Source organism: Dromiciops gliroides, chromosome 2 (assembly GCF_019393635.1).
Source record: "Dromiciops gliroides isolate mDroGli1 chromosome 2, mDroGli1.pri, whole genome shotgun sequence".
Taxonomy (NCBI): domain Eukaryota; kingdom Metazoa; phylum Chordata; class Mammalia; order Microbiotheria; family Microbiotheriidae; genus Dromiciops; species Dromiciops gliroides.
The window spans coordinates 141,504,710-141,517,570 of record NC_057862.1 but is presented as its reverse complement, the minus strand read 5'-3'; the positions used below and the strand labels follow the sequence as shown (position 1 = coordinate 141,517,570).

The window sequence follows — 12,861 nt, the reverse complement described above, 5'->3', positions numbered from 1 at the left end:
AAGACAAGGTGATTATGTGCTGGATGTTAAATATAACTAGGGAGCTAATTACTTATAGTATCTTACCCTCTGTAAAGAATGTAAGTGAGCTCCATTGGAGATGAATAGAAGAGCAAGTTCAGGGAATCGAATGGGGCGCCTGCACCTGCCTCCACTTAGCTAGGGCTGACTAGGAAAAGGAGATTGAATTTCAGCTCAGCTATAGAAAGAACATTCTAAATGTAAGAGGCATCATGTGAGGAGGTGCAGAGTTGTGAATGGAAAGAATGGCAAATTGTCTAGGAGAGGAAGAAAGTAAGACATTTAAAGGAGTAACAATGGAGAGTAGGTGTGGTACCCTCCCAGAGTTCATTGGATAGAGATGAAAACTGTAGCACTGCTGTGTATGGGAATCTTAAGGTCATTTATCCACCCTGAAGGACCTACCATCCTTTTGGGGGAGACAAGATATGTGTCCTGAAGAAGTGTTGAAATTACAAAAAGGCAAAGTTTAGATTTAGATTTCATATAGTAAAAACTTTTCCAGCAATTAGATCTGTTCAAGAGTAGAATGTTTTGCCTTGAGAAGCAATGAGATGCTCCTCATTGGATACCTTCACATTGTCATAGAGGACTCCTTGTTGGGACTACTGTAGAGAGAGGGTATTCATTCTGGTATGGGTTACAAATCTAAGGTCCCTTCCAACTCCAAGATTCTTTGATATGGTCAGCATGAGTGTTCAGAAAAATGACTTTGGCTATTAGAAAGAAAAGCTGGCTAATGAACAATACACTGAGAAGGCAAACCAGTGCAGGGCTGGTTGAGGCAGTCGATATATGATACGTCATGTTTAGACACTATAGTATTTTTAATTATTGTTTTGCTTTTTTCTCAAAGAAATGAATAGTCAGCCCTATCGCAATGCCTAGCACCTTATATGAATGGGTATTGTGGCCCCAAGTGTAAGACTTGGGAAAAGACCTTAATTTAGAAAGGTCAAGGTTTTACCCACTGCATCTTGGGCCATTACCAGTCATCTTGCCACTGGACTTTGATAACTCTGGAGGAGAGAGTGAGGCTGACTATGAACCTCTGCTTCATATCCAATTCAAGCACAAGTCAAGACACCACCCTCATGATGTCATTGGTCCTCTTCCAGAACCAAGGACAAACAATGATTGCAACCACAACCTTTTATAACCAATGAAGTACTCACAATGTGTCTTTTTAAAGGAAAGTTCTTTTTAATCCACAAGAATGCCAAAATACTTATCTTTAGGGCACGAGCTAAACTTATCTCTCTCTGCCATCTCAAACATTAAGGACAAGACCCAGACTTGTTTTCAAGCACTCTCTTCTCAGTTAAGGGGTAAGGATGAATAATAGTAGACCTGTACAATTTGAAAAATATAATGATAGACACTTAGGGTTTTTTTGGCCATCAAAAACCAACTATTATAAACTCTCATTTTAATCAGCATTCTAAAATATGCCTTTAAAAAAAGCAATCAATTTATCTATTTAAGATCATAAAGATTAAAAGATTCTGAAGTGAGGTAGTATGTCTAATGGGAAGAGGGGAGATAATAAGATGTTGCCATCATTCAAAGGAGAGGTATTGATCAGTCTAAACCCTGTCTATCTTTATATAAGTACACATATGGGCTAGGTGGCGCAGTGGATAAAGCACTGGCCCTGGATGCAGGAGGACCTGAGTTCAAATCCGGCCTCAGGTACTTGACATTTACTAGCTGTGTGACCCTGGGCAAGTCACTTAATCCTCATTGCCCTGCCCCCCACCCCCCCAAAATTATGTAAGTATACATATAGAGACAGATGTATGAAATGTACGACCATGGTATTTGAGTTGTATCACATGCCTATTTATAATTATTGGGAATAACTCTTAGTGTTAGGTTAGTCTGTGTAGGTTGCTCATTAGGAAGCAGGGAAAAGAAAACATTTCATCAATTTCTAATTTCACTTTTAGATACAGAACAGTTTTGATATCAAAGATGATCAGTATTCAAAATTCTCCTCCTGTTCTTGGTGCCTCTATGCAGAGCTGAAGGTGTCTGTTTTTCTAGTTCTAATTCAATTTGATTAACCAAAAAGTTATTAAGAACCTACTATATGCATGGCATTGTGCTAAGAGGTATGGACAAAACAATAAGAAATTTTCATAAAATCATTGAATTTTGAGGGCAGCTAGTGGAGCAGTGGATAAAGAACTGGCTCTGGATTCAGGAGGACCTGAGTTCAAATCTGGTCTCAGACACTTGACACTTACTAGCCGTGTGATGCTGGGCAAGTCACTTAACCATCATTGCCCTGCCAAAAAGAAAAAAAATCAATTTCTAAGTTAGAAGGAACCTCAATGAACCATGCCTCAACAATAATCTCCTCTGAAAGATAGCGTATTTGACAAGTTATTGCCTAGCCTTTGATTAAAAAATCTTTGTTGAGAGGAAACTCACTGATTTTAGAGGAGATTCATTACAATTTTTCATTGTTAGGAAGTGGTTTTCCCTGCTTTCTTCATGCCTAAATTTGCCATTTTGTAACTTCCTTCCACTGCTCAGAGCTCTACCCTCTCTTTCTCAAGTTAAACTTTTCCCATTTCTTCATTCAGCTGATCTCCATATGGCATAGTCCCTTTATTCTCTCAGTTGGCCATCTCTCGATACCCTCAAGCTTATTAACATCCTTCCTGAAATGTGGTGACCCAAACTGAATACAGTATTCCAGATGTAGTCTTCATTTGGATAAGATTCACTTCCTCCAATGAAGGGAAGATTCACTTCCTTTCATTAATAACTAGGCAGAAGTCAGTTTCAAATTCTAGTACCCTCAGCCCTAGCCTTCAAGTAGTCAACTTGAGAAAATTAGCTGTATGTATCAGTGACAATATGATAGATTGTAAAAAATACAATGAAGGTTTCCAAAGTAGTAGGAGTAAATTAAGGAAGGAAAGATGGAAGGAAGGATTTATTAAGTGCCCACCGTGGGCCAGGGGCTGTGCTAAGTACCTTACAAATATTATCTCATTTGATCCTTCCAACAACCCTGTGAGACGGGTGCTATTATTATCTCCATTTTATACTTAAGGGAACTGAGGCAAACAGGTTAAATGGCTTGCCAGTAAGTGTCTGAAATCTGATTTAAATTTGAATCTTCTTGACTACAGGCTCAGTGCTCAATTTACTGTGCCACCTAGTTGAAGAGTTCACTTTCATCAAGGGGTACCCCTAAAGGTTTCATGGAGAAGCTGACACCTGAGTTAAATCTTGAATGAAAGGGAGGATTTCATTAGCACATGTGAATGGTAATGTAAGAAGGTATAACAAGTATATATCTTTCTTTCTTTGAACTCAAGGACATCTAGGTATGGCAAAGGGTAGAACATAGGGCCTGGAGTCAGAAAGACCTGGAGTCAGACACTTATGAGCTGTATGACTCTGGGAAAGTCACTTAACCTCTCTGCCTCAGTTTCCTCATAATAATAGTTCCTACCTCCCAAAGGCATTGTCAAGATCAAATGAGATAATAATTGTAAAGTGCTTGGGATGATACCTGGCATATAATAGGTATTAGTCAATGTTAGCTATTGTTATTATATTTTTTTTAAAAAAAAGAAAAGTGAAAAGTCCCCAAAACTGAATAGAAACTAATGAATTAAGAAGAAAGTTTTATTTGAATACTTTTCAAGGCATAAGCTTCTTATTACATACTCAGGGTTATGATACAGGACCCTGACCTGAAGTCAGTAAATTTGATAACATATAAAGTTATACCTGGAATTCTATTTCAAAGAACTAAATATACAAAAACAATTGGTGTACAATACTGTTGGCATCACCTTTTGTCTTGAAATGTTTACTTCAACTTTTAGAAATGTGAATGGATTAAGAACCGTGGGATCAACACAGTCAGTTACTTTATTCCTTCCATTTGCATTGCAGTGGTAGAACATGAAGATGGTACTATTTAATCAAATTTAAGCAAACGGTTCTTGAAAATGTTAGGAAGTACTTGCTGAAATACAGATCTCTGTGCTGGGTGCCCAGTAAGATAGAAAAATTAAGTAAAACAGTTCCTACCTTCATGAAATTTAGAGTCTAGTAAAGAGATGGGATACATACACAAATAATTATATAGCACGTGACAAAGTGCCATGAAAATCTTGACTAACAGGAGCAATCAGGAAAATTCTCTGGAGGTGACATTTGAGTTGGCCTTTAAAGGCAGGAATTCAACAAGTGAAAAGGGAAGGGAAGGCATCCTAGGCAGATGTGAGCAAAATTGGAGAGGCAGGAAAAAAGGAGGGTGAATGAAAAAGAGTACCAAGGAATAATAATTGTCAAGGTACCAGATTATGGTGAACCCAAAATGCAAGGCAAAGGGGATTTGATTTTATGCAATTGTTGATAAGGAGTCACTGAATGGTTTTGATCAGGAAAAAAAAGGCAATTATCTCAATTAAGGTTTTTTGTTTTTGTTTTTGGATTTTTTTTTTTTTTAGTGAGGCAATTGGGGGACTTGCCCAGGGTCACACAGCTAGTAAGCGTTAAGTGTCTGAGGCCGGATTTGAACTCAGGTACTCCTGACTCCAGGGTCAGTGCTCTATCCACTGTACCACCTAGCTGCCCCTGTTTTTGGATTTTTTTTGCAGGGCAATGAGGGTTAAGTGACTTGCCCAGGGTCACACAGCTAGTTAAGTGTCAAGTGTCTGAGGCTGGATTTGAACTCAGGTCCTCCTGAATCCAAGGCCAGTGCTTTATCCACTGTGCCACCTAGCTGCCCCCTCAATTAAGTTTTTGATGCAGAATGCAAGAACTGGAAGAAAATCGGATTTGGCCATATATTGAGAGGAAAAAGGAAAGCCTTACATATATTATGGAAATCTTCAGATTTGGTGTTGACCCAGATGATGAAACTGGGGTCCAAAGAAATGAAGCAACTTGCCCAAGACCACACATGTAATAAGTATTAGAGTCAGGATTCAAACCCTGTCCTCTGAATTCAGATTTGGTGATATTTCCACCATATCACATTGCCTCTCAAATAGTTCCCTGGTTTTACAATTCTCTTATTTATTGGATATTTTCTGTTACTAGGTAATACCAATTATTACTTATTAGGTCATAGGGAAATAGTCTTCAAGTATGCCACCATTGAGAAAAGTGGCAAAGAAACATGAATATCAAAAACCTACCGCAAGTGGTTTATCAGAACTCTGTGTGGAATAGAAATTGGGGCACAACCTTCTTAGAAAGGAAATTCTTGCTCAGATTCTGTTGGAATAAATAACCTGAGTTCCCTTCAACTCTGAGATTCTGTAATTCGGTGTTTATTCACTGGTTTGTTAAAAAGAAAGTGCTTTATTAATCTTAAAACCTCAAAGGATTTTATAATGTGAGGAATTATAATGTAAGTGTGAGGAATAATAATTGGCATTGCTGTTTTTATCTATTTGTTATCACCAACACCACCAAGGATACCACATACTGGTTGTATGACTTTGGCTACTTGGGTCACTTTTCAGAATCTTGGTTTTACTCAGCTATTAAATAAAAAAAAAGATAAGAATACTTCCACTGCTTATCTCTCACAGACTTGTTGTGTGGAAAATGCTTTCTTAACCCTAAAGAACTAGATAAATGCTGGCTATTATTATTCTAGTTATTATCATTAAGAAGGACAAGAATTCCTGGATGTTTAGAAGTTATAGTGAAGAGTAATCATGTGTGAAAGATCAACAACAACAACAACAACAAAAGCCAACATAATTTGAATTAGAAAAATAAATCCTTTGGGAGGATCTGCTCCGAAGCTATTTGCCACATAGATTTTTGTATTGGAACATCTGACATTTACTAAGGATAAAGGTAAATTCCTCTGCTTGGAGTAAAAATGAAGTACACAATTATAGGATGGGGGTATGGCTAAACAAATACTAACATGGACAATGTCTAGGAGATTAAGGGATTGAAAGTTCAAGGTTCATCAATATTGTAACATGCTTGACAAAAAAAAGTTAATGTTTTCTTACAAAAAACTCAAATGGATCTGTGATGTCATTACTTTATTGCCTCCAGCCCGATAAATTGCCCCCCCATCCATGCCTGGAAATCCTGTGTGAGTCTTGTTCATGTCATCTTAAAAGGTTGGGAGCAGGGAGGAGAAGCAGAGTCCACCCAATGTGTTAAAGGTATTCCTTGATGTTGACATGGTACCAATGGAGCACCCTGGCTATTCACCTGTTGTCTCTTGTCCTTGCCACATACCCTACTTATCATTCATTCCCTTTAATGACATATTTTACTCCTGTTCTTTTTCTGAGTTCCTCATTAGTTAAATTTTACATCCTACACATACCCAGCATGTACCTCTCTACTACCTTCTGTGTGATTTTCATTTTGTGATTATTTGGAAATGGTTGTATTCATGTCTTTTCACAGATAGACTGTTGGTAAGAAAAAGGTGGACTTTTGTTTCCATGGAAACTTAGGATCTTTGGAGGCACTCTGTAATTTTCCAATGGCAACCCAGTCTGCTCCTCAGGTTCAAATTCAGGCAGAAGTTATTATTAATTTTTACTTTCTTTCCCATATATATATATATATATATATATATATATATATATATGGGTTTATAAGCTGTCCAATTTTTACTTTCTTTCCTATATATATATATATATATATATATATATATATGGGTTTATAAGCTGTCCATCTAAACTTATGTCATAATCTGGGAAATAGGCATTTTCTATCCTCTTGGTCTTTCCTGTGTGGATGATCAGGCTAAACACTATGAGAGCTTACAGCTCTCTTCATAGGATCATGGATTTAGAGTTGGAAGGACTTAGAAGCCATCATGTTCAATCATTTTGCAAATAATGAAACTGAGCTATATAGGATGTTAAGATTCACCCACTGTCAGACAAAGCAAGTAAGTGTCTCAGGCAAGATTTTGACTTGGGTCTTCCTGACTCCAAACTTAGCACTCTATCTACTATTTCACCTAGCTGACTCTTCCAGAGGCCTCTGCAGTGTCCCATAGTTTGAGGCAGCATTTCCAATGTGATTTCAAAATTGAGGTATCAGGAGTATCCCTCTTCAACTTGGCTTTTATTCTGGTTCTCTTCCTTCTCACTTGGAAACACCTTTGATGAGCAGACATCTTGTTTTATGCCTCAGTTGATGTTTATGATCAAAGAGGTTCTTGGAACATGGCATTTTCTGTTGTGTCTTTCATACACTCTTGAATGATTTTGTTATAACAGAGAGATATGTTGTTGATAAAAAAACCCCTTAAGTCAACATTTTCCACTGTTGAATTTCATAATGTTTCAGAATCAACAAATAGCACAATGAAACATTTTCCAAACATTTGTTAGATGGTAAAGATGTAATCAATGGAAATGAAACTAAAGAAGAAACTTCAAGCAGTTTTGCAACTGCACTCTAAGGAGCATGGGACCTTTCCATCTGACTTACAACTGAAACCTTCCATTTGTGTTGTTGAGCTACCTGATAGCATAGACAACCTTACTTTTCTCCTGTGTCCTCAGCACTTAGCACAATGCTTTGCATATAGTAAGCTTTTCATAAAGGTTTCCTTCATTCACAATCTAGATAAACTGTAGCCACACTATTGCTCTCACCTACTAGTTAAGTAATCATGTTTCCTTTTCTAGATGTTGGCAGCCTATCTCTTTAATGGTCCATTCTGGGATCAAAAAAGAATTGTGAGAGTAATTCATTATATGGGAAAAACTTACTAAGATGCAGAGCTCTCTAATATGAGAATGGACCGCCCATATGGTGGTAGTGAACTCCTAATTCTTTGAGGTCTTCAAGCAGAAAATTGAAGACAATATATTTCAGGATGTAACAATGGTGATTATTATTCAGTTATTTGGTGAGCTAAGAGGTTCCTTCTCATTGAAATTCTATGCACTGCATATTGAAATGGAAATACTTGTTGAATTAAATTAACAAAATTTCTCAGTTATCAAAAACCCTTAGTAAATTATATGAGTGGATAGGTCCATTTCTCTAGGTAAGTTTGGAGAGCATTAAGACACCAAGAACAAAATATTCTGAGGAACAACTATTCTATACCCTCTTCTCTCCCTCTACCCCATTCTACAAATGCATTATTAGCAATGGAAATGATAACAAAAGCTTTTGTAATGACCACTACAAGATTGAACTAAGGTTTCATTTTGTTTTGCTTCATGGGTCTAGTATGGAAACTTCTGTTACTATTGTTGATTAACAGCTACTCTTTAACTTATAGTCTTAGGGCTGCCTGGAGCATTGGATAGTTGTCTAGTGAATTGCAAGTTATCACATAGCCAATATGTGTTAGAACATGAACCTGTCTCCCTAACTCCAAGACTGTCTCATCTATTTGCTTTGCCATAATTTATTTTTTTTAATTTTTAGTCTTCTCTTTGAATTTCTTTCCTGTCAGCTGCTTATGATACATGGCAAGGTTGGGAAGAAAGACTTTATAATTATTTATCAGAGCAAATAATTTTTTAAAGTATATATTGTGATGATCTATGTCATTTGTCATTTTTGTATTCCCAGTACCTCCCACAATGTTGAATTGAACTGAATTTGCAAAAAAAGTATTCCCTTTTAGGATCAGTGTAAAATGTAGAATCTGACTCCTAAAGTAACAAAACAATTAAAAAAACCTGTACCTCCATGAGAATATTTTCCTTTAAAATTGTTATCTTGTGAAGCTATGTGTTTTTCCATGCTACCTCCATTATTTGAAACATTTAACTTCTATTCAGAGACTGATTTCAGTACCAGTTTGAGATACCTGAGAAAACAGTCTGATGACCTCAAGATAACAATTCCCTCACCCCCAACAGTTTTGCCCTATTTGTTCACCCACCTTAATCTATAAAGAACTCTGAATCCGTCATCTTTTTCCAAAAGTCAAATCTTTTAAGGGTGAAGGTTTATTACTACTCAGGATAGCCCTCCCTCCCCCCCCACCACAAAAGGCACCACAGACAATCCCCAAAAAGGAAATGCAGAAATATGCTGAAAATGGCAGCATCATGAGATTAGGTGTCTGGTCTGCTAAGGAGGCTACTTTTAAAGTCAGCATTTACTTGCATATATAGGCCACGATTTGTTCATAAACAAGTCCTTTAACTGATCTTGCCTTCTGGGACTTACCTTACATCTTTACTATCTACAATATTCAGAAAGAGCCTTGAATTAAAGAATTATTTCCATGGCTAAATTAAATGTTTAACCCATGAAACTTTAAGAGTGCCTTTCTCTTTCAATCCTATATCACTGTAAAAAGAAGTTCTCTAGAAGATTTCACTAAGAGCACAGTTTCATGGTTCTTTTTTTTTTTAGGGCAATGAGGGTTAAGTGACTTGCCCAGGGTCACACAGATAGTAAGTGTCAAGTGTCTGAGGCCGGATTGGTGCTCTATTGGTGCCACCTAGCTGCCCCCAAGTTTCATGGTTCTTGATGTGGGCTGCAGTATCTAACTTGTTAGAAGTGCTTTTGTTTCCCTGCCAGGAGAATAAGTGTATGGCAAAGGAAAACCCCTGTTTTCTTTATCAACAAACATGTTTCTTTATATATGATGCAAAGAAAAGAATGTACATTATTCAAGAATTTTTCAGACTTAAGTATTTCCCTTGCTTGGGCTTTAATATCATCTTTGCCAACTTAGAGATTTCCATAAGCCGCATTTAAAAAAACAAAAACAAAAAACCAGGAATACATTTGCATGTTGGCAAAAACTGAGGTTCCTTTGGTCATTGTGGTAATGGTTCCCAGGAGCTGAGTCTTTGTCACATACTGGTATCTTTGCTGTTCTATGCAACTTCGTGGTGCAAACAGACTACAATGAAGCTTAAGTACTAATTATATCACCTTGCCCTTCAACAATCAGCATTCTTTTCAATAAAACCTAACTTCCTCAAGATTGATTGGAAAGTCTGTGAATAACATAGCTCACTGGGGACAGTCAGCAACCCTAAACTTTGAGGATTGAACCTATCATTAATTTTGTCTACCTAGAAGAGTTTCTTTAAAACCAAGTGGCTGATGACTTCTGGGCAATAGATTTACGTTCCTAGTTTAAAAGCAATGACCTAGTAAAGTAATACCCACCCTTCTAAGTTTAAAGAGTCTTTTTTACCACCTAAGAATTTCATTTAGCACTCAGAAAAATGACTTTGGCTATTAGAAAGAAAAGCTGGCTAATGAACAATACATTGTGAAGGGACTGGCTGCTGCAGACAATTTATGATACATGAAATTTAGATACTGTAGTATTTTTGTTCCCTTGCAAGGGAACCTTTGGGGCCCAGAAAGTGTTACTTGGAGACTCACATTTTATATTGAATGAATGTTTGAATGAATGATTATATGGGTGAAAATGCATTTATTAAGTACCTACTATGTGCAAAGCACAATGCTAAGCACCTAGGTTAGAAATAGAATACCTTCTAGAAATATAATTCTAACTTCCCACTGTCTCCTCCTTATTCTCCTTACAACTTGCCTCCCACCAGGTTTCCTTCTCTCTCCTCTCCTCTCTGCCCCCACCAGAACTTGCTGAAGTCTCAGTCCCAAACCACAGCCTTGGAACTGGGAAGTTTGCCCTCCTGTAACTTGTCAGATAGAAAAGGAATAAAAGTTTGGGACTCTCAAATCCCACTGGGGGATGGAATCATGGAGAAAGATGAGTTTTTGTAGTTTAAAGTTAGAAATTAGAATGCATCATTCCATAAAAGTATTGTAGCCATCAGTATAGAACTGGACAAAACACATTATGGGTTAAATAGGCTATTGGCTGACCCAAGAAACTAATAATCACATATAACATTATTGTTTAAATACCTTCAGAGTTCCTAGCAAGTGACTTATCAATATTTTTAATAAAACCCATGTATTGGGGACTACCTATATCTGTCTTGGGAGATAATGTAACTACATAGTACAAAATATGGGTATATGTGTGCTTCAGTGGCAGATGTCTCTAGCATAATTTGGGGAAACAGAAGAACATACTAGTTATTTCTAATTCACTTGCATAAATGCTTGATTTATAGGATTCCCTGTGGTTATGAAACTGCCATTTATGTTTTTCAGTATTTGATTATTCTATGAACTGCTGTTCGCAAATGTTAGGTACAATCAGGTGATATTTGGCAGTTACTCTTGCCAAGCTCCTGCTGAATGGGTAATTGAACTATCCAACATTCATAACAGGAATCATGTGTTAGTCTTAAACGTTGAAAATGTTTTGCATGTTGCGCAAGGTGGTTGCCACCCAAGTCAGCTACATAAAAATGGTGTTGAGGAGAAATGGTTAACTACACACCACTGGTGCTTAGTGTTTAGCATGTATCATGCTATCCATAGGTAAGTGTCCTTCTTTTTCTTTCCCTACAGATGGATGGCTTCTAGTCTGCTCTTGAACCCTGCCTCTGCTGAGTGTTGGGCAGCACTTCTACATGATCACATGACTCTTGATATGGACGCAGTCCTGTCAGACTTTGTTCGGTCCACAGGGGCAGAACCAGGTCTGGCAAGAGACCTGCTGGAAGGTGAGTAAGTCTACCTCCCCCTAAAATGTTTGCCACTTGATGGGATCTATGAGTTTGGGGTCAATTTAAAAAAAAAAAGGAGAATGTGAAATACAGAGAGATGAGTCAGGGCTTGGGACATCCAATGTTTGCGAGAAGCAAGCAATTAAACAACTTCATTATGGCTGTCACTTTTGAGAGGAAAATATAGTTATTAGAAAGGATGTTTGGGAAAATTTCATCCATAAAGACAAATATTCAACACATATTTGTGCTGCAATTTCAATTCATTTAAGGAAGAGTACTTGACAAGTATTTGCTAGAAAATGTTAATATCACTCCCATCATCAACTTAACTTTAGATATGGACCTGGTTGATGTTCAAGAAAACATGAGTGTTCACTGGTCCTGTGGCACTAGCTAGGGTTGGCCTTTTATTAATTCTTCCACTACCAGGCAGATGAATAAGCAGGAGTTGAAACGGATTAATTTTAGACTACTTTTTTTTCCAGTGAGAGAAGATATGACACAACAATTAAGAAAATGGTTCCATGGGTGACCTTAACTTTTTAGTTTAGTTCTAAGTTGGAAAAACACTTTGGGCCAAATTCTTCTGTCAAACACCCACACAACTTCCACAGAAGTTGGTATGAATTACTCATGAGTAGCAGCAGATAACATTCAGCCAGTAGAATTATTTTAGAACAGATATCATTAGCTATGTGGGTTTTTTTAATGAGTGAAAGATGATGCTGTTGATGGTGTTTGTGTGTGAATATTTGTTTAGCCTTGATTTTTTGGACTAAAAATGATTGTGAACTTCTGTACCTGGTATGTTGTTTGGTTTGTAATTTTTTTTTTCTTCTTTTGGAGGGTTGGGAGTATAATGGCATATTAGAATTTAAAAGTAAATGACTAAAAAGGAAAACAATTGAACTCAAGCGTAGTGAGGAAAGTGCCAGTTTTAAAGTCAGGTAACTTGTTTGGAATCTTGCTTTAGGCACTCATTGGCTGTGTGGTATTAGATAAGTCATTTAACCCTCTCAGGGCCTCATTTTCTTCACCTGTAAAATGGTCACAATAATGTTTATACCACCTACCTAGGATCGTAGATTGAGAGTGGGAAGGGACCTTAGAGGCAATCAAGTCCAAATCACTATTTTTTTTTCAAATAAAAGAAACCAAGGCAAAAAGTGTTTAACTGATTTGAACCACGGTCATAAAGCTAGTAAATGTCTGAGGTAGGATTTGAACCAAGGTCTTCATGACTCTCAGTCCAAGAGGTTCTACTCTA

The 12,861-nt window shown here is 37.2% G+C and overlaps 1 protein-coding gene across 1 annotated transcript in view; it reads left to right on the top strand.

Annotated features, from left to right (window-relative positions):
- Positions 1–12,861, top strand: part of OTUD7A (OTU deubiquitinase 7A) — a 430,692-nt gene that overhangs the window by 253,689 nt on the left and 164,142 nt on the right. Inside the window, 1 exon segment of the mRNA XM_043984737.1 lies at positions 11,434–11,588. Within this exon segment, the coding sequence (XP_043840672.1) occupies positions 11,438–11,588 (151 nt within the window). The 5' untranslated portion in view covers positions 11,434–11,437.